At 46.8% G+C, this 21,625-nt stretch overlaps 4 protein-coding genes across 5 annotated transcripts; 2 read left to right on the top strand and 2 right to left on the bottom strand.

The window, feature by feature from the left end:
* Window positions 1-156: 156 nt before the first annotated feature.
* Window positions 157-9,129, bottom strand: SHPK (sedoheptulokinase). Its single transcript, XM_082294768.1, has 7 exons — window positions 8,736-9,129; window positions 7,399-7,540; window positions 4,897-5,080; window positions 3,583-3,735; window positions 2,372-2,547; window positions 2,066-2,266; window positions 157-1,207 (listed from the first exon to the last, which is right to left on the bottom strand). Exons 1-7 carry the CDS (start codon window positions 8,955-8,957, stop codon window positions 813-815), a joined length of 1,473 nt encoding a protein of 490 aa, XP_082150894.1. The 5' UTR covers window positions 8,958-9,129; the 3' UTR covers window positions 157-812.
* A 668-nt stretch (window positions 9,130-9,797) lies between these two features.
* CTNS (cystinosin, lysosomal cystine transporter) lies at window positions 9,798-16,124 on the top strand (the record flags this gene model as incomplete). The annotated part of the gene is made up of 10 exons (XM_082294896.1): window positions 9,798-9,861; window positions 10,646-10,724; window positions 11,293-11,377; window positions 11,468-11,571; window positions 12,434-12,565; window positions 13,246-13,345; window positions 13,440-13,559; window positions 14,586-14,756; window positions 14,962-15,079; window positions 15,436-16,124. The coding sequence occupies 10 exons, from the start codon at window positions 9,798-9,800 to the stop codon at window positions 15,564-15,566; spliced, it is 1,104 nt and encodes a 367-aa protein (XP_082151022.1). The 3' UTR covers window positions 15,567-16,124.
* Window positions 16,125-17,825: 1,701 nt separating this feature from the next.
* TAX1BP3 (Tax1 binding protein 3) lies at window positions 17,826-20,478 on the bottom strand. Of its 2 annotated transcripts, none has more exons than XM_082294767.1 (4): window positions 20,402-20,478; window positions 18,566-18,685; window positions 18,195-18,272; window positions 17,826-17,971 (listed from the first exon to the last, which is right to left on the bottom strand). In XM_082294767.1, exons 1-4 carry the CDS (start codon window positions 20,438-20,440, stop codon window positions 17,834-17,836), a joined length of 375 nt encoding a protein of 124 aa, XP_082150893.1. In that variant the 5' UTR covers window positions 20,441-20,478; the 3' UTR covers window positions 17,826-17,833. The 2 variants fall into 2 exon arrangements, with proteins under 2 accessions (XP_082150893.1, XP_082150892.1); XM_082294766.1 differs by lacking the exon at window positions 20,402-20,478 and adding an exon at window positions 20,146-20,187.
* A 111-nt stretch (window positions 20,479-20,589) lies between these two features.
* On the top strand, window positions 20,590-21,407 carry EMC6 (ER membrane protein complex subunit 6). The gene is made up of 2 exons (XM_082294523.1): window positions 20,590-20,753; window positions 20,859-21,407. Exon 2 carries the CDS (start codon window positions 20,901-20,903, stop codon window positions 21,231-21,233), a length of 333 nt encoding a protein of 110 aa, XP_082150649.1. The 5' UTR covers window positions 20,590-20,753; window positions 20,859-20,900; the 3' UTR covers window positions 21,234-21,407.
* Window positions 21,408-21,625: the final 218 nt, after the last annotated feature.

Here is a 21,625-nt window from a genome sequence, read left to right as displayed (position 1 = left end):
AAAGCAGATCTGCTGATAAAAAAATATATTTATAATAATGCAAGAGGGAAAACAACATATAACAAATTCAGACTTTTTACAACACCTTTAGTCCACATTTTCTCTGTAATATGCCAACAGTTCACTAAGCATGGCATGGAAGGGAAATGCCATCTTTGTAATTAAGGTCTCAGAACTCAGCACAGCTTTCTCACCATAAAAATGTCAGTCCTGATGTTGCTAATGAGCAAGGGATGAATCCATGTCCATATTCCAGTGGAAACATTCCAGTGCTTCCTAGGAATTAAACTGTATCCAGATAACAGGAAACATCTTACTTGCTTCCCAATGTCATTTGAGCAAAAGAAACATACACGTACCCAGAAAAGTACAAATGTTTTAACACTAAAATAACCACTAGGAGAAGAAAGAAATTCTAAGAGAATAACACAGGGGATAAAACTTGGAAATTTTAAGGGAGTGCACACAAGCATCAGACTAAATTACAGATAGCAGCTCATCTCTCCCAGTCCTTTCCAACACATTTCCTACCAGGAAAATGAGCCTAACAAGAAGTGTCTTTTTATGCAGAAAGTTAATGGATCTTTCCCAGTCACTCAGATAAATTTAATGTGATAATTACTTCTCATTTCACAAATGGGAATGACAGAGCAACAAAATGTGCAGACCCAGGAGAAGCAGACATTAGATGCAGGGGTTTTGTTCCACTGTAATGAGTAAGAGTGCATGTGGAATAAAGTGAAAAAAAACAAACCACTGTACAGTCAGGAAAAAACCAGAAGCTACATCTCAGGCCACTCCAAATAATGACTTTATTTACTATGGAACATCACCATAGCTGCCCCCACAGCAGCATCCACATCCTTCCCGTAAACCACAGGGAATGGAAAAATCCTTTCCACTTCCTGCTTCAGCACCTCATTCCTGGCAAGGGCGCTCCCGCTGCCCAGGATCCTCCTCACTCCCATGTCCTCCAGGTGCTGCACAGGTAACATGGAGCAGAGGTTCTCCATGATGCCACGGCACAGGGCTCTGGTGACATGGCCCAGGGACAGCTCAGAGGCACCAATGCTGGTCACTGATGCCAGCTGCTCAGGAAGGTGTCTCTCTCCAAATATGGTTGGGTGGACTGAGAGTTTGCAGTGCTTTTGGGCCAAGGCTGCTTGGATTATCCTTGGGTAGATGGCAGATTCCTGAACCTCAAGTCCTGCAGATGGGAAATATCTTGTTAGCAATCTGAAGGGGTCTGGTGTAACTCACATGTGGACACTTAAATGGACACTGATGCACCTAGTTCAGCAAAATACTGAGTATCTTTTTCCATGCCCCTAAGGTAATTGTGTGTCCAAGATTAGGAACCCCAGTCCTCCCATCCAGTTGTATCCAGAACTTGCAGTATTAGAAACAGTTTCTGATTACAGCAACTGCCTTTCCTGACAAAAACAGCTACTGCCCATTGTCTATACTGTGCTAAGTTCCACAAAACAACATCTTTAAAGGGACTAACAGCAGGTTTCAGTTGCAGTGGCTGGACTCCATGTGACTGTAACATTCACCTCGAGTACTTACTGAAAGAACAATTTCAGAGCTTATTTCTGTAGTGCAAAACCCAAGAGATTACCCCAAAAACCTGCCAACGCCATGCTTAAAGCACTTAAAAGATATTCCATGAGTTTGAGTCTTAAAAACCATTAGAGTGCTGCAAAATATGCACCAAAAGGATTCCTTTGGACTGCAGTCACACAAAATTAGAGGCTGTTGTCCTCAAATCTGCCAACCTTGCTTTTTGAAAATCAACTTGCACAAAATAATTCTGTCCTTGAAACAAAAGAAGGCCTAAAGGGAACATGAATGTGGAGTCCAAGCATGACTGTCCCAACATGTTCAAAAGCTTCAGCGGGAAATTCCAGAGATCTGGGAAGCATGACCCAGGAATTACATCCCTGTTCCCTTTATGGCATGATGGAACAGCTCTAGGCTTGTTCCTCTGCCTCAGCTTCCTTGTACCTTGATGATCAACCTCAGTTTTAAGCTTCAGCTTAAGCTTCTCCATGAAATGACTTACCCAGCTCTTGTGTCCACTGTGCCACCATGCCCACAAATGTTGCAAGCACATTCCCTCCATTAAGTGATGCTGCCACTGCCAAGTAGTCACCATTGAAGTAGGGAAAATAAGTGACAGCTGAGGAAGGATCTGGTGCCTCTGGAGGCTGGAAACCCAGGGGCATTGCGATGGTCAGCTGAGCAGAGGTGCTGACATTAAGAACTAAAACACACCATAAAAAGGAAAAAAGAAAATAATCAGTATTTTACTAAGCTACCCTGAAGGAGGACAATGAGAAAAACGAATCAGGTACCAAAATGACCATACCTGCATCAGTCCTCTCAGTCAGACAGGAATAAACAGAGCACTGGAAGTCTCCCAGAGCAATTCCCACTTTTGCTCCTTTGGGTATTCCATGCCATGCACAGGTTGTCCTGCCTGCAATGCTGCCAGGGTCTCCCACCTCTGGAAGCAAGTGGACAGGAAAGCTGGATTTTTTCAATCTGGAAGCAGAACAACATTATTGGAGGAAAGCAGTTTGGGAATGTGGGGCATAACTACAAAAAACTCTTTGAAGTCACAGATGAATCTGGCCACACATTTGTGGCTGCTGGATTCATGGATGCCTTCACCTATTTAGAAAGCTGTGTCTTGGACAGGGGCAGCATTCCAGTTCCAGTGGGCTGGGTAAACCAGTCTGGAAGAATAAACAGTTTTCCTTTCTATGCAATCTGAGTACCTGAGATTATACAGTACATGTTCAGTAAGTTTAACATACTGATGGTCATATGGACAAGCAGGTCCAGGGTAAAGGGACAATCACAAACCCAGCAAAAAATGCAGCAAAGTGTCATGCAATTAGTAGTTCACAACCAAATCACAAAGAGTTAAGTCCAACAAACTCCTTACGCAATCAGCTGCAGATGCTACAGCACCACCACCACTTTTGTAAAAGTTCAGTCAGCAAAATGCAAATTTCTGTCACTCTTTCATACCTTGATGAGAAGATCTTTCACCTTGGAGTCCTGGCCTAACCTAAGCCCTGAAATATATAAGGCCTTAGCACTCAACCCTGAAAGAGCAAATCATTAAAATAAGTAAGTAAATAAATAAACTGATTCCCTGTAAGATTTCCTGTACTTTAATAGCTCTTAAATATGCCCACAAGTAAGTCTCAACAGTTAGGAAGCTCAGCTCAAAGAACTAGAGAGTGGTAACTGTGTTTAACATGGCACAGGTAACACTGTGGCTGCACTTGTCCACCCCACCCCACCACAGAAAGGGAGAGAACAGCTTGGTCTCACTGATACATCTCTCAGCTCTGCTGTTTGTAGGTATTTTTAAAAATACTGGGCCAGATTTTATCAGATTTAAACAGAGGAAACTCTCAATAACTCTTCAGTACAGGCCACAATTGATTAGGAGTAACTTTCAATCCCTTTTTATCTGTAGCACATCAACACTCATGGCCCAAAGAGGTGCTCACACTGCCTGACACAAGCAGTGCACAAACCCCACTGAATGGCCTTAGCACTTACATGTCAGTATTCCAGCTCTTGTTTCTGCAATTAAAATATCCCCAGCTGGCAGCATTCTGGACAGACATGAGTGGCTTCTTCAGGTCACACAACATGGCAACCACGTAGTCCTGGATAGTGCCAGCTGCATCATAAGCCTTCAGAAAATCTGGACTTTTAAACAAGACATTTGAAAAACAGGAAGTTGCTTTAAGACAGTGAGAGCAAGACAACTTTCATTGCTATGGGGAACTTCACACATGTGGGCCCATTTAAAAATTAAACAGCCACCTCAGGGATCAACCTGCATTTTGTTAGTTTGGTTTGTTTTTTCAAATGGAATTTGTTTTCCAAGCTGCAGCAATACTTATCTCCAGATGGAAGATGGAGAGGGAGCAGCTTTAAGGAATGAGTTGTCTAGGTTCAAAAGCACAGCATTGCAAAAGTTACCAGGAAAGTAATAACTGTTTGCATGAATAAAAGGCACCTGGTTGACTCTGGAGCATTTTTCAGAAATAGTTAAATTCCCACTTGCTCTGGGATCCACAAATCATATGAATGGAAATGTACCAAATGATGAAGCAAAACAAAGCAGGTGGACTCATGACTTATGCAGCTCTGAAGTAAGATCACACCATACTCCATATATTTGCTGGACACACACTGGAAGAAATCAAGATCTAATAAATTTTCCCCTTCTCTTGAACCTGAACTCATTGCAGAGGAAGAGACTGGCTCTTTGAGAAAGATGAAACTGAAGAGCAAATCTTGCTGATGCCAAGTCATAAGTAAAAAACTTTATCCTTGGCAAACATGCCACAACAGAGCAGAGCACCTGTATCATCTCATGAGGATCTGTCATGGTGTCTGAGGAAGGAAGGAACTGAAATTAATTTAGAGACAGACTCTTTGTTTTAGCATCTGGCAGCAACCAGACCAAGCAACCCTGTTACTGTTTTAGGCACGTCTGTACTTTCCACAAAGCAGCACAAGGCAAAATGACAATGTTCAAACTGCATTAGCAGAGCTACTCTGAGCAGTATGATGGACTAGAATTATTCTATGATACTTTAACGCTTCTGTTCCTATATGGTCAAAAGCTTTTCTTTTTATTAGAGATCTGCAGTATTTTTATGAGGTCAGGGACTCTTGCATGCTTAATTGCATATAGTTTATATTAAATACTGCCATTTTAAATATTCTTTGACTACTTAATTAAGATGATGATTACAGAGAAGCGCAGCCCCTCAGCCTGTAGCAGCACTAACATGCTACAGGAATACTAATTGTCACATAAATTCAAGAGGAGAAACAGCCTTTTGAGAAGCAATGTACCTGTTCTTTAAATACCAGTAGACTGTGGCACATCCAAATCCTGTAGCCAGGCTCACGTGTGACTGTGGCAGAGGAAGAGAAGAGAGGAAGGTGGGGCTGCAGCGGCCATCCTGCCAAGTGACCAGGTGGCTGACCTTGTCTGGCTCAAAGGCAGGGCCTGTGCCACTCTCTGACCACTTGCAACCTGGAAACAGAATAGAATCCAAGAAATCCAGTGACTCCCTGCAGCATAGCCTGCCTGGCATTCCTCATTTCTGAACACACTTGATAATTTGTTAAATATAACAGAAAAGGAGCCAGTAGAGATTGTAATCAAACCACTCTTAGTTTTCAGCCCTAGATAATGTCATAACACAAATCATCCTTTGATAACACAGAGAATGGTATCCAAAGCCTTCCTTCTCTTGAAGAGAGCTATTAAAGACACAAACAACAGGTGAGCCACAAAAAACCCCAACCACGGTCTGCTATGGGAGGTTAGGAGCTGACATGGCAGCTCTCACCTCAGCTGGGATGTGCCACATCACCACCTGGAGAATGCTGCATCAATAATAAACTGCCCAGGATGGAGAGCACAAAGCTGCATCACCTTTGGAGCCAAAGTAACAAGAGACCTGGATCTGTGAGTATTAAGCAATGGACTACAAAGTACTAAAGAGTAAAACCCTCATGTACTACACAAAGAAGTTTCACCAAAGGTAGGACAGGGTTTAATTCAGTTTGCCAGTCCAGCATGCTCCTTTTGAGCAGAGAACACCACACCTTTGAGGAAATCTTCACATTTTTTCATTGCAGAGGAGAGGCTGGGCTCAAGCACTGTTTGGCAGCACATTCCATGGCACAGCTCTGACCCCTCCCAGGCCATCCCTGGACATAGGGCAGGGATAGGACAGGCCACTCACTCTGGAACTGAGGGAAACTCTTGGGTTTTGGCCAAGGGAGCAGAGTTTCAAGAGAAGAGACTCAGCTGCCTGACTTGCACAAATATGGCTAAAAAAACGTAATTCTTAGGCTGGATACAGGGGTTGGAAGTCACATTCACACAGTAGGAGAGCAGCCCTGAAGGCTGGGAGCTCCCACAAGAAAGATGCAAAACAAAACACACACTTTTTCTTGTTCCCTCAATTCCCTGTTCTACCAGATCTGTTTGAACTGATTTTCCAATTGGTCTGCTTTTCTAGTTTTAAATGGATTCTAAGAAATATTATTAATCATAAATCTAACCCTAAAGGACGCCATTAAAATTTTTATTTGTGTCCCCAAGGCTCTGGATTCACTTAGTCCACTCAAAGCAAATGAGAGCAAACACCCTCTTTCACTTTACAGAAATGAAACTAAAGTGGCATGTGGCTTTAGGACATAAAATATTTACCAATATGACATAAGAATCTGTGCCTATGAATACACAAGGCTTTGTTATGCACCTCCTGGGACAGCTGGAAAGCAACAACAGCTCCTTCAGTGCATCACCCTTTGGATTTCTTTCTTTCTAATCATTTTTAGTATGTCATGTAAAATTACAGCCAGTAATGAATAGTACAGTACCTCTTCAAGCAGTTAAGACCCTGACAACTTCTGACAGGCAGTGACCAGCACTTTTGGGAAATCTACTCTGTGGTTTACGATAAATCTTTACCTAATCTGCATAAGTCCTGTTATAGTAAGACTTGTATAATTGTCCAGATGAGCACACTACAGGTTTAAGAGAAAGAAGTGAGAATGTTTTAAGAGATTTAAGAGAAAGAAGACATGGAATCACACTCTGGAAGCCTTGGACTTCAGTAGGTCTGTAAGGCATCAGCCAAGAAGATAATCCATCCCTATCTCACAGGGCTGGCAATCCAAGCCCTGGATTCTTCAAATATCCTCACTGTCACAAGGATTATCTGGGTATTTGCACAACAAAGCCCCACGTGACTACCTCACTGCAGCTGATTTTGTTTCTGAGGTCTTGGCAAGCAGCTGAGCATCCACAATCATGACCACAGTCCTTTCTCAGCTCCTACTAACAGAAGCATAGGCAACAAAATGAATGCAACGTGACAGGCTACAACTTGCTAGGAAAAAAGAAGCCTTGGGATTTTGGGGGGGAAAAAACCCAGAAAGCTGTTGAGATGCTGGACAGCATCTAGGTAAGGGTTTGATGAGGTGAATAAAATCCCCCTGCAAGTTATTCACATGATGCAGAAGTTCTTTCAAATGGCAGCAGATAGCATGTGATGGAGAAACAATTAACAAGCCACAAATATGCTACTCCTCCTTCATGCTAACAATTGTGCTGACTCTGCAGGGATCTCATCAGGCTAAATCCTTTATCATTAACTATAGTAAGTAGCCGAAATTTCAGTAACAAAAGCAAAATTCTCGTAAGAGATCTTCTATTAATTCTGTTTTAGAGAAGACCAAAGCGACACAGCAGTTTAATCACAGAATCACTTCACTTACAATTCAATTTTCTGCATCATAATACTTTGAACAGGGATGTTTAAGAATTAATGTTACCTTTATCACTTTTCCAAAACACAACCCCATGCATTTGTCCGGAAATACCAATGTGGGTGACTCGCTGAAGCTGCTGCTGAGGCAGAGCAGCAAGGCATTCATTCAACGCTCTTATGATTTTCTGGACATCCTGCTCCATTCCCTGCAATCACAAAGCATTATCCTGTGCATGAAACCATTAGGATTCACTCAGTGTATTTATTAAATAAGGCTGCTCTAGTCAGAAGTGAAGGACGGAATTCATTTAATTCAATAGCATTTATTAGAGTAATATTCACTACTAAACTGCAAAAAGAAAAGAAAAATTGCAGAAAAACCCACAAACGCACAAAAACTAAAAATCAATGCTAGTAAGTCAAGTCTCTTAAACTTAAGGCCAAATAATTCTTTAATTAATTAATTAATAATTTCCTAAATTACCACACTTAACCATAACTTTTAAAAAGTCCAATAGCACTGACTACAAGCTTCCATTAGTCCACCTTATCTATTGCTCTTCATTTTCCTCACAAAGAGAACTATCCATGTGTTCTGACAGGCGTGCAGGCTCCCCTACAACTCCCTAAAGCTCCTCCCTACCAACTCACTGTTGAGTTTGATGATACTGATATTCCATTTCTGGATATTCTGTTCCTACAACCACCCAGCAAACTGACACAACTGCTCCCCAGGAGAAGCTTTCACACTTCCAAAGGTTCAGATTACTTTGTGACAGACCAGTATGAAGATTACAAAACTATTCAAACAGAGTCTAAAAATAAACATGAACTTTGTGCATAGGTACTTTTGGCTGTATAAATTGGCAGGAGGAGGGCTGGCCTGTTTGGTATCCTTGGTATCAGAAATTATGCATATTTTTAATGATTCTGATTCATCTTTTTTTTTTTTTTTTTTTTTTAATGACCAACACAATGGATGCAAAGATCTTTAACAGGAGTACACGTTCCTGGTTATTTCCACAGGGAGTTTCCAGTTTTGATTCCACCTCACACTTAAGTGCAAAATGAAATACCCTTCCAGTTGGCAAGTGGTTGCTGTTTGCTGACTGGGAGTGTCAAAGATAAGGTGGTGGCTCATGAGAGAATAGTTTTAGAGTGTCTTAGGCAATTTTTCAAAACCTTCATCTTTCTTAAATCAAGCAGCTCTGCTTGACTTCCTTGAACAGTGAGCAGGGGGTGTTTTAATTCTGCTTTTTCATGTCCAGACACATGCTGCCAATCTAGGCACAAAAACAATCCACGAAAGCCATTGGAGCCTGCACAACGTACCAAACCCAGCCACTACAAGGCAGGGCCGGTGTCCTGCAATTTCTCTCAGCGCTCCCTGCCAGCCCTTACCTGCGGTCCGGCTTCCAGGCTATCGCTGTGTGCCAGTGTCTCCCTGGAGCAGCTCTGTGCCAGCGCCAGCCCTCGCTCTGCCCCTGTCACCAGGGCTGCCTTCACCGACGTCGTGCCCAGGTCAATACCCAGCACACAGGTGGGCCCAGGCCCGCCCTCCGCGGCCATGAGGGGGTGGCTGTCACCTTGCCCAGCACAGACAGGCGGACCGACACCCACCATGCTGAGCCCCACACGGCTCCTGGTGCCCCGAGCACCCGCAGTGCGGCCTCCCAGGGACAGGGCAGGAGCGCGACCTGGACTTCGCCCTCAGGATGAAGGTGCCTCCCTCCCCTCAGCACTCCCCAGCCACTACCCCTCCACCTTGAAAGTGACAAATCGCCCCTTCCCCAGCTGTCCCGCGCAGCTTTAAACCACGCTTTTTGACAAAACCAAACCACCACGGTGCCAAACCCACCCCGTGCCCCCACTCACAGCTCTGCCCCCCTCATAAACCCGCTCCGCCACACCCAAGATGGCCCCCGGGGGCGGCCGCAGCGGCGCGGTGGGCGCTGGGCGGGGAGTCCACGGGCCATCGCCTCACGTGAGAGCTGAAAAGGGAAGAACCGGGAAGGCGACGGGCATTGAAGAAGGTGGGTTCCTGCCCGCTCCCCGGTACCGCCGCCTCGGCAGCGGCGCATCCCAAAGCACCGGGTGCCGCGCTCCGCCGGGGCTCCTGAGGGGAGGGCGGCAGGACTACAAGTCCCTGCGTGCATCGCGGCGCGCCTCCAGCGGTGGGGGCCTGACGGAGGCGCGGGGGCTGCCGAGATTTGTAGTCCCGCCCGTTGGGGTGGGGCGGGTCCGTCACGGGAGCGGCGCGGAGGTAAAGCTGTGCCCGGGGAGACCGGGCAGGCACAGGGGCGAGGAGATCGGTGCCCTCCGAGGGGTGCTGAGGGTCCCTTGACCGGGCTGGGGGTGCTGAGGAGGGAGCTGTTTGCCGCGGCTGCCAGTGGAGGGGATGGGCTGTTAACCGTGTGGGTGCTGAGCAAAGCTTCTCCCCGCTTTTTCTGCAGCTTTTCCACCATGAGGACGCGATACCTGCTCCCCGCCCTGCTGAGCCTCTCGCTGGCGCTGATGCGGCCTGGCGGTGAGTTTTTGGTCAGCCCAGCTTGGGCCCATAGGGCTCCAGACCAGTAAGGGATGGAGAAGAGCAGCTCTCCTGTTATCCCACTACATCTCTCCGGGGATACCTGTGCCACGCTTCTCATCAGCTCTTCTCTCACACGTTACCTTGGCTTCTTGAGCTCCTACGCTGTACTGAGGCACTGATTGTGCACCTCACGCTCCAAAATCACTTCTGCAGATTAAATACTGCCTGCTGTGCAGTAGGTGATAAACTGGGGAGCTCCTCTGCACTTAACTTCTTAAGAACACTGTGTAATATGTGGCAACAGAAAAAAAAGTGTCCAGGCCAACCTGTGCAACCTGTTTATCTCTCAATTTCTGTAAATGTACATTCTCTTGGACGTCTGGGTACCAGGTTTGCATTTGTGGCCCAAGAAAAAATGTTGTATTACATTTTGGGCATTTATGACTCTTAAATCATTAGGATCACATCAAGAAACAGGGTGGGTTTGCAGTACCCTATAACCTTCCCTTGGCATGAACTTTTGTTGCACTTCAAGCATTTAAATTACTTCCTTGCAACATGTTCAAGTGACAGTTATTTACTTCTCCTTTTAAGTTGTTTGAATGCCCTGAAATAAGTTGTAATCCTCCTTTGCTTTTTATCACGTGTACTTATCTGATTGATCTGATGCTGCGGGGACCAGTGAGTAAAATGTCTATGGCACAAAAAAAAAGTAGGTTGTTCTTCTGAAGGAGCTGTTCATAGTAATTGAGATTTGTGTGGGTGGTTTTTTTCCCCCCAGATGGAGTCACTGTGTTGTCTGTCCCTGAAGTGGTTTCTTTAGAAAGTGGAAGTTCAACAAATGTCACTGTCTCTCTGAGGTAAAATCATGATTACAGCTTTACTTTCCCTTTGGAACACAGGCTATGCTCCATAAGGGAATTTACAGTTCCTCCCTTTCTGAAAATTGATGCTTAAGAGAAACTTGCATTTCCTAGAAGGATCATGTCCTCGACAAATGCTCAGTGCAGTTCTTTAGGAAAGCTGTGCAGGACTGTGTCACTTGGAAAGATTTTATTTGTTTTGTTTTGTCTTTCTGCTGTAATTTCTGTCCTTCATCACCCCAAGTACATGTGCCTTGTTTCTGCCCTGTTTCAGCAAAGGGTAGTGAGCACAAGGATAGGATAGGATCCTTTGGTGACTTTGCCACTTTTGTGGAGAAGAGGGAGGTACAATGTGGCCATACAACCATCCAGTGCCATCACTGCATCAGACAAAAGAACCAGTGCAATGCTCACACCCTTTGGTGCTGGTTCCTCTGAGCATGAGGCAGCTTCTGTTGTGTGTGGGCTACTCATTGCTGAGAGGATTGAGCAGATGCTCTCCTGCAGCCCTGAAGCAACCTCTGAACTCAGGCCCCAGCCTCACTTGTTATTTCTGCCTTCTCAGGGCTCCACTGAACGAGACACTGGTGATAACTCTTAATATTACACACTCCTCAAAGCACAGCACCATTGTTGAACTGCCTGATGAGGTAAGTGACAGAACAGACTTGTGACCTTATGCAAAGAGCTCCTGCTATTATGGTGCAACTCCTCTTTCTTCCCTGTGCTCTGCCTTGCAGGTACAGTTCCCTGCAGGTCACACTAAAGCAGACTTCCAAGTGAAAGCAGATGATGTGGGACAAGTAACAGTTTACCTTTATGCCAATAATTCCAACTCAACTGGGTGAGAAACTGATTTTTAGTTCCACTTACTACCCTGTAGCTTCCTAAACTTTGGAATAACTATTCCCTCCTTGGAGTTAAATGAGACATGGGTAGGATGCAGTTAAGATGTGCTAACCCTGCAGCAAATCCCCAGGTATTGAGGTAAATAGAGGGCACAGAAACAGAATGGTATCTTAGATTTAATCACAAGATGACTGAGTTTTCATGGCTTCTTAGTCTGGCTTTAATAGTGCCTCCCAAAAGTATGAAAATTGCATGTCAGCTTTTCTGGTCTGGGAAGCATTTGGCTGTCAGTGTCTAGTGGGATACTGTTCTTAGTGTGCAGGATTTGTTCTGGAGTTCCTGGGGTGCATCAGTTAGGGGAGCCCTCTTCTCACAGATGCCAGTTGTCCCTCCTAGGAAAAGCCTAGCAAGATGGAGGAAGCTGGATTGTGTTTGCTGGTGGCCCAGATGTTACTGAGCAACAGGATACTCCTGTTTCACTTCCTTGTTTTGCTTCTCCTTTTGAGACTGGAGGCAAAGGCAGAGGTGAGCACGTGGAACGCTCACAGGGCAGCACAATCATGAGGCGTGAGAAGTGCAGCTATGCTCTTACCTAACAGAGACTGTGCTGAGTGGAAGCCATAGGCACAAGATGATCTTTGGGAACATTCCCATGGTAAAAGGATGGAAAGGAAAGACTCAGGTGTGGGAGGTGTCCCAAACATAACAAGGCCACAAATGAAAAGGGGAGCAACTCAGCTGAACCCAACCAAATCTCTATTGTCTTGTCTCAACACCTTTCCTCTCTCAGAGCAGAATAAGATAAAATCTCCTGAAGAAAGCATGAATTAACTGATTCTTTTTGTATTAACCATCAGGCCTAGGATTCAATTTCAAGTGATTCACAGCATCATAGTGAGATATGCTGATGAGGTGATTGGCTGGATCTATTTCCTTGCTTGGTCCATCTCCTTTTATCCTCAACTCTTTGAGAACTGGCGACGGAAAAGGTAAAGAGATGTGTTTGCAAGTCACTAAAGCACTTCTGCAAGTCATGTTCAGTTACATCCATCTTGGTTATTGGGAATTATCCATGGAAAGATGGTGAAAAAGGCAACGTAGGGTCTGAGTAGTTGCAGCCCCAGTGGGCTTTTATACATGCAGGTTAGAGGGAACCTGATCCTAAGATTTGGCATCCAATATGAATTTGTGATAGAAGAGACTTCCCCATTCCCTTTGGTGTCGTGTTGTAAATCATCTGTCTGAGCCAGCTGTGAGGATCACTTCCAAAGATTATCAGCCTTGAGAGCTGTTTCTCAGACACCTCCTTGTAGTGTCATCCTTAGGCCAGCTCCCCTTGAACTAAGTGACTTGAAGTAGGAACATTATCATATGTGAAAATGAAATCATTTGATCTGGCAATGATGCACTCATGCTTTAGGGATTCGGGCTGGAAGGGCTTCAGCAGACAGGCTGAGCTCATGGAGGGGTGCAGTTAAACAGCAGAGACACAAACTGCTCCATGAGAGCTCTGTTATTTCACCCAGCTTCCTGATGAACTCACAGCATTGTGTTGTCATAATGCCTGAAGCTTTGTCTATAAATCAGTACTTTCCAGGGTCAATTTGTCCCTGGAACTGCCTGTAACTCTCTAATGCATGGTTCTCTTTTTTTTTTTCCCCTTCTCTAGTGTGGTTGGGCTAAGCTTTGACTTTATAGCATTAAACCTTACTGGCTTTATAGCATACAGTGTATTTAATGTTGGGCTCTTCTGGATTCCCTTGATTAAGGTGAGCATGATTCTCTCTGAACACGTGCTGGGGGGTGGGTATGTGCCGAAGGGAGTTAATACACGTGGCTGGTTTTGCTTTCTCTTACCTTTAGGAGGAATTCCTGGTCAGTTATCCCAGCGGGGTGAACCCTGTAGCCATCAATGATGTTTTCTTCAGTCTTCATGCAGTAGCCCTGACTCTCCTCACCATCATTCAGTGCTGCATCTACGAGGTGGGTCTGGGTGCTGGGCTCACCTGTGGGCTCTGCCAGAGCTCCCTCTGCTGGGCACCTCTCCGCTCCTTTTAGGCTCCAAAACCCCAAATTCCCTGCACTTCCACCGGCCTTTCCAGGAGCCAGGCTTCACAGCCCAGCTGCCTTCATCTTTCCTGAGCTAGTAGCACCTCCACTAACCTTACCTACTTCACCCTCATGGATGTTCTGAGCTTATAAGTAAACTCCTTAGGGACTGAAAATAACTGAGGCAAACAGCCAAGTTAATAAAATTCCCAAACAGGTCTCTAGTCAGCACATAGATTACAGCTCTTCACAGCACAAATGCTTTGCTGTTTCCTTGCTACTTGGAGCATTCTTCAAGCTAGGATAGGACTTTAGATACTCCCTGCAATTCAAACACAGGGGTTTTTTTTTTCAACTTCTCTCCTAAAACAGCTGTAAATGACCTTTCATAATTCACACCTTTTCAAGTGAGATTGATTGTTACAGTCAAGTGGTTCTTACTTAATTTTCATTGCAAAAGCCTCTTATCTGAACAGGCCAATTTTATCTAGATGGTAACTGTTTCTCTCTTGGGTTTCTTCCTTTGGTCATGCTAAACCCAAAACTGTAACAGCCCATCTGTCATCATTGCCAGGTACCACAGACTTTTCTAGTGAAGAATTAGAAAGCAACCATAAATCTCTTATCATAATGGCATTATAAGCCTTTTGCACATACAGGAACTCTTGATCTCATCAGATTGAATTTTGGAGATTTGTTACAGCTTATGCACCATAAATACTCAAGAATACTGTTGCCCCTTGTTCAGGGACAGCAGTGTTCTAAATGATTGATAAGAATATTGCTCATCAGCTCTTGCAAACCTCCAGTTGATTGCTGTAGCACTTAAAGTTCTCCTGTGGTACCAGCCTGACTGGTAAAACAGGTTTGGACTGCAATGTTGCAGAGTCCTGAGCAAACTGTATCTTTGTGTCCGGGGATGTATGACCAGGCCAAAACATATCTGTGTTTCTGTTCTAGAGAGCAGATCAGAAAGTATCCAAAGTTGTTGTTGGACTCCTGGCACTTGCATGGATCTTCACCTTCACAACGCTGTTCCTGGCTGCAGCTGAGGAGATGACATGGTTGCAGTTCTTGTTCTGCTTCTCCTACATTAAGTTAGCAGTCACACTGATAAAATACTTCCCACAGGTAAATCTGAGCTATTCTGCTTGGATTCCATATCCCTGCCACCCTAAGCCTGCAGTGTGTGCTCTTGAAAGTCTGAAAAGACTAAACCACCAATGATTATTTATTAATAGTGGTGAAACCAACAGAATTATACTGAAAGCTGCTTACAAGTTAATCCCAAATGCCTGTGCATGACACTCTGACTGACTTCTTGTCACACTCCCAGGCCTACATGAATTTCCGTCGGAAGAGTACTGAGGGATGGAGTATTGGAAATGTATTACTGGACTTCACTGGTGGAAGTTTCAGCCTTCTCCAGATGTTTTTGCAGTCATACAACAATGGTAAGCCTGGAACTGAGGTGCTGGAGCCTTTCTTAATGGGGTGGGAGGTCCCACTAGAAAGCAGATATAAACCCAGTAAGTTATCTTGGAAAAATGATGTTTGTGCTGTGTTGTGGGGAGCTGTTCTTACAGAAAGGACAAAGAATCAGTTCATATTCCCTCAAGGTATAAAATGAAGTAGCTATCCTGAAGAAACCACAGGAACAGTTATTAATTAGCTTTGCATAAGGTGTGCACTGCAGTCAGTCTTAGGTGTGTCTGAGCAGTCCAGGTAATAGACATGAACTTCTCTAAAGTGTCTTGAGACAAGACTACACTTGAGGAGTCAGACTTAACTCTAATTTTGTGTTTGACAGATGAGTGGAAGTTAATCTTTGGAGATCCAACCAAGTTTGGCCTGGGTGTCTTCTCCATCGTGTTTGATATTGTTTTCATGGTGCAGCACTACTGCCTGTACAGGAGACGAGGGTACGAACCTTGTGAATAACAAACAGCACTCGTGGAGACTAAAACTATAAACTGAACTTGTCCCTACCCTGTCTGAGGGCTTTCAAGATTCTTGCTGCCAGTTGAAATACTGATTCTGATCTCTGTCTGTGACTTGATCCTCTCTGGGATGGAACACAAACTGTTGCCTTGCCATGCACTGACTGCCAGATGCCTTAAGGACAGCAAGCTCTCAGCTGCACATGGGAAACTTGTGCCTGTTGAAGCTGCACACACAGTTCAGTGGGAGCTGTCCAAGCAACACGTGGCTCTTTTTTTCATCAACCACAGGGAAGAGAAAGACCAGAGTGATGTGTTTCTGATTGGAGGTGATGCACAAAGAGCAGAGTTCTGTCTTCCAAAAATCTAAGGTCATGTTTAAGCAACCACTTAATATCTTTAAGTAATGACTGAAGACTGTCTGTGGATCCAAGTGCTGCTGCTGACCTTTCCCAGACAGCTCACAGTACACCACCACTCAGGCTGGCCACAGTGGTGCACCACAATAATGAAGTTGGTAACAAATGCACAAATATTACAATTTGAACTTTTTATTAAAAAAATCCTAACAAACAGAAACTGTATTCTGATTTCACTGAAAGCTCTTTCAAAGATGCTAAGACAGGTAATTAGAAGGGAATCTATGCACAAATACTTGAATGCTTAAAACCTAATGTGTTTTTCTAGGCATCATCCTAAGGAAAACTAGAGCCCAGGTGAGGTTTGACAGTTCCCCACCAGTGAAACCAGATCTTACTGACCTCAGTAATTCCACAATCTACTCTGAGCCAAAAAAAAGTCTCAGCACCCAAGTGATGTAGCACTCTTAAATGTAAGAAGAAACAGCTCAGGAAAACCAACTTTCTTTTATTGTGTGTAAAATCAAGTGAAAAAGCAGTACAAATAGCAGTGTATCTTTATAATAACAAAAATAACTTCAACATGAAAGACTTAAAATTTACCACTGAATTCCTAAGTTACAAAATTCCAAAGCAGGATTGTAGTAATTCCAGAGATATAAAATTGGTAAGTAGGCATCTGCTGGTGTGCACAGAACAGTCTGAGATGCATCAATCACAACGTACATGGCACAGCAGTAATGTACTGAATAAGTTAGTCTGCCACCTCCTCATGCTCTATTTACAACAGCTTACCTCAAGGCTGCTTAAGGAAAGTATAGATATGTATAGATCAACTGAAGAGGATTAAAAACTCCAGTTTTTGGATAACTGTAAAGCTAACAGGCTAACAAACCACAGGATGCTAGATCATGGACTTAGTGTTGCAGCAAGAATCTTCACTCCTGTGGCATGTTTATTTAAACCACTTAGTATCCTCCTAGAAGTTTAAATTTGGTCAAGAGGCACTTCTGCAAGTTACTGGCATATTCATCTCTTCCATCCAATAAATCACTGATTTAAACAAAGTCTTCTAAAAGACAAACTAAAATTCCTCCCATTTCACATCTGATAGAAGTGGAATGAAGAACTGAAAATTCTAGAGCTATGAGCAGCATTGCTGTAAGTTCAGGAACATTGTTTTGTTTCCTGCTCCATATTCCTTTAAATTAAACTCAATTCAACTGATGGTACAAATGGGAACAAGGAGAATTCAGGTTTTACTCTGCCAGTGAGGTTGAACTGTAGTGACCATGCAGGCTTTCATATAACACTTGTGTGACTCAGTTGTTTCTTGCCTGAAGAGGCTGCTTTGTCCAGGGAGCCTTTGCAGGAAACTGTAATGCCCCAAACCCTTCAGCCACTCTATCTTGCACACAGTGTGGGATTAGTACAGTGCTCCTCCCCACAGCACTGTGCAACTCTGAACTCTGGCATTTGAATTTGATAGCGGGGGGAACAGGACAGCTCACTTCTAAAAGCTTAGGCACAGCAAACCCTCTGATCTCCCATAGCAGAACCCACATTTCCCCCTAAAATAGGAGGCCTTTATACTACAGAAGAATTCTGTCCAAGTTAAGGCTTTTCCAGTTGCTCTTAGATAACTTGAGTCTGTCCTGTCCTGAAAGCCATAACTACAGCAGTCTTGCCATGTACCTGCAGGGCAGCCTTCAGAGAAGCACTCTGCTGAGGGGAGTATTGTTTTACTACTGCCAGTTACACCAGAAGAAGTTAAAACAAAAAGTAGTGTTTACCACAGGTAGGAACATGCACTCCTTCCAGAAAACCTGTTCCAGTCTAGTATGTGCTTCTTTCTTTAAGACCAGTCTATACATCTCCCTCCCCACCCCTTCCCCAGCTGGATGATGGATTAGGACATCATGGATTGCTGCACAGCCTTCTGCAGGGACTGCCTGGTCACCAGCAGCCGTACCACCTCCTCATTCCTTTTGGTCAGCCTCTTCCTGGCCTGGTCATGGGTTACCATTGTCATATCCCAACCATTCACCTGGGAAAAAAACCCACAAAATGAGGCAGGTGCAGGGACTCAGAGGTGTCCTGTAACTGTTCTATCAGAACCACATAGTGGATATGCTTATGCTACAGCTCAGTTTATTTATAAACTCCACAAAGTGTCCTGGGAAGTTCCCAGAAGATTATTTTCCCCAGCAGATGCTTCTCTGCAGTGTGCAGCTGGTACTACATCAGTACTGTCTTATCTTGGTGCTTACCTGCATAATCTTATCTCCAATCTGGAGTCCTGCAACTTCTGCTGGGCCTCCCTCTGTCACCCTTGTTACATAGATGCCCTGGAAAAAATTAACTGCTCATTTACTAAATATGAGAGGATTCAGTACTCAAGGGCCATTTGTCTGACAGTACAATAAAACCTTGTAGTGTATTATGAGATTTTAGTTAAAAACAGGCTGGTGCAATTTTGGAAAATAGAAAAGGTGGAGAAGTCACTTGAATAACCTCAGCCTGCAAGTGATAATGGGGCAACAGAGTAGCTGTGGTAGAGTGCAGAGGGCAGATGATGATTTGGGTATCTCAGCCTTTAGGAGAGGGAGGGAGTTGCTACAGAAAAAAAAGAGTATCTGACCTTGTCAGTCTTGTCTTCAGAGAAAGGATTCTGAGTAGGGTCCTGATCAATGCCACCCCCAATGCTGAATCCCAGAATCAAATTGTCACCTTGCCGAAGCTTATGTATTTCAATTCTTTGCTGAAAAGAGAAAGAGATCAAATAGCTGAGTATTCTGACAACTGGAGGAAATTTCAAGTGCATTTCAGACACAGATACTTCAGATCCAGTTAGATTGTCTTTCACAGAGATCCCCTGCCACAGCCCAGCACCTCAATTACTCAGAGCTTTCCTGCCTGCCCGGGAATAGAAGGGAACAACACTAAAACCAGAGCAGGTCTCTTTAAACATGACTCATGCCTTGATAACCAGCAGTAACTCATGACCAGCCTCATCTTGCTCATTATCCACATGCCTTATGTTCCTGCTAGTCCTATCAGCAGAAATAACAACCTATTATTAGGATGGTTCTTTTTCAGGATAACTTATCCACACACTTTTGTAACCCGGGGCAGGTTCCTCACTGCCCGATGCACAGAGGCATCTGACAAGCATTGTGCATTATGTCAGCATTGTAGAAATGCCAGCTGGTGCCATTCCTGAGCCAGGGTGAAAAGCCACAGTCTTAACTGACACAATAACCTCTCAAAAGGTGCTTCAACCCCATCTAATGGAAGATGTTCCCGTTCATTGCAGGGGGTTGGATGAGATGACCTTCACAGGTCCCTTCCAACCCAAACCATTCTGTGATTCTCCTCTCACAGCCCTGTCACACAGACCCTGAACTTCCCCACTAAATTCCAAACTCGCTGGGCACAGCATCCATGTCCTCAGGGTTGTCAGGTGGGGCCGCACACCCAAGCACAACCCCATTTACCATTCCAACCACGGGAAAGCACTGGCTCTCTCACTTGCACTGCGTGTTGATTAAAGTCATTATCTCACTTAAAAGCTCTGCTTCCTAAACCCCACCCAGACAAGCAGGTGCTTATCCTGCCCCTGCCCTCGCAGAGAGGGCACCGCACCGAGCGCTGGGCTGGGCTGGGCTGCCGCAAGGTCCCGGTACCGGCAGAACGCGCTTCTCGGCGGGGCTCGCTCCCTCTTCCCTCAAGCAACGCCAGGCAGCCCTGGCCAGGGCTCGGTCCCTCCGCCCGGAGGAGCTTCCCCTCGGTTCTCCCACCCGGTATTGCGGACGGAGAATCTGACAGCCCCCGCGGCGGGGAGCGGCCGCCGGGGCGGCAACCGGGGCGGCAACCGGGGCCGGCGGCGCTGCGGAACGAGCGGCCGCGCCCTTCGCCCGCGGACCGGGGCTGCCCGGGAATTTCCGTCCCCTGCCAGCCCGCAGGGCGCTGCCGGGCGGCACCGGCACCGCTGCTCCCGTCCCACTCCCGCACCCTTCGCCCGCTCCTTCCACGCACCCGCGGACCGGAGCTGCCCTGGGACGACAACTCCGCCCGCTGACAGCGCGCAGGGCGCTCCCAGGCAACACCGGCATTCCCCTCTCCATCCCCGCCAGCAGCCCCCAGCACGGTATCCCCCGAACAGCGGTGACCGGCTGTCCCGGTACGAACGCCATGCCCAACCCTCCCGTCCCCCCTCACCACGACGGCGGTGACCGGCTGCCCCGGTACGAACGCCATGTCCGCCCCTCCCGTCCCCCCTCACCACGACGGCGGTGACCGGCTGCCCCGGTACGAACGCCATGCCCAACCCTCCCGTCCCCCCTCACCACGACGGCGGTGACCGGCTGCCCCGGTACGAACGCCATGCCCAACCCTCCCGTCCCCCCTCACCACGACGGCGGTGACCGGCTGCCCCGGTACGAACGCCATGCCCAACCCTCCCGTCCCCCCTCACCACGACGGCGGTGACCGGCTGCCCCGGTACGAACGCCATGTCCGCCCCGTCGCCGCCGCCGCCCGAACAAAAGCGCCTCGCCCGGCCCCGCCCCCCGCTCCCCGCCAGCCAATCCGGCCCCGCCCCCCGCCCCCCGCCAGCCAATCCGGAGCCGCCCCGCCCGCGGCGCACCGCCCGCGCGGCCGCGGCCCGTCGGCCCCCGCGCCAAGATGGCGGTCGGGCGGTGCCGGCGGGGCGATCGGGGCAGGCCGGGCCCGGCGGGCGGCCCGCGGTGACGGGCGGTGTGCGGGGTCCCTTGGCAAGGTGCGAAGCCTGACGGAGCGGCGGGGCTGCGCGCCGCCGTGGATGAGAGGTACGGAGGGAAGGGAGGACGGGCAGGAGGGCCGCGAGGCCGCGCAGCTGTCCCGGCGGCCTGAGGGCGGGCGGGCTCGTACAGCGTGTGTTTCCTTCACCCCAGTGTCGGTGCGAGCGAGGAGGTGCCCGAGCCCGGCGCGGAGCCATGGCCGCCGTGGTGGCCAAGCGCGAGGGGCCGCAGTTCATCAGCGAGGCGGCGGTGCGGGGCAACGCGGCCATCCTGGACTATTGCCGCACCTCGGTGTCCGCCCTGTCGGGCGCCACGGCGGGGATCCTCGGCCTCACCGGCCTGCACGGCTTCATCTTCTACTTCCTGGCTTCCGTCCTCCTCTCCGTGCTGCTGGTGCTGAAGGCTGGGCGGCGGTGGAACAAGTACTTTAAGTCGCGGAGGCCGCTGTTCACGGGGGGGCTCGTGGGAGGGCTCTTCACCTACGTCCTGTTCTGGACTTTCCTCTACGGGATGGTCCACGTGTACTGAGCAACCCCGGGGCTAACGGAGCAGGAGGACTGTTGCCAAAAGTCACTACACAATAGGCCAGCTCACCTTCCAAACTGTTGTCCATGGCTTGTGTCGTTAATGCTGTTGGTAAATTATGTCCAAGTACAAATTAATCAGTAGCACTGTTCTAATTAAACTGAATGTGAAGCACCACTTGGATGCCTCCTGTGTTTGTTTCCTTGGTACAGAAATGTACGTGCAAACGTTCTCTTCTACAATTGCCATCAGTAAATGACACTGTCACAGGTGTTTGTCACTGGTCACCAGAAAAGCCACTAAAGAGGGTAATTCCATCACCCACCATCCAGGTAATGCCTTGCCTATAGCCCTGTTTCTGCAAAAATAAGTGATTCATTGACTTGCTTACATCA

This window comes from Coloeus monedula (genome assembly GCF_965178545.1).
Source record: "Coloeus monedula genome assembly, chromosome: 20".
Taxonomy (NCBI): Eukaryota; Metazoa; Chordata; class Aves; order Passeriformes; family Corvidae; genus Coloeus; species Coloeus monedula.
This window is presented reverse-complemented; position numbering and strand designations above follow the sequence as displayed.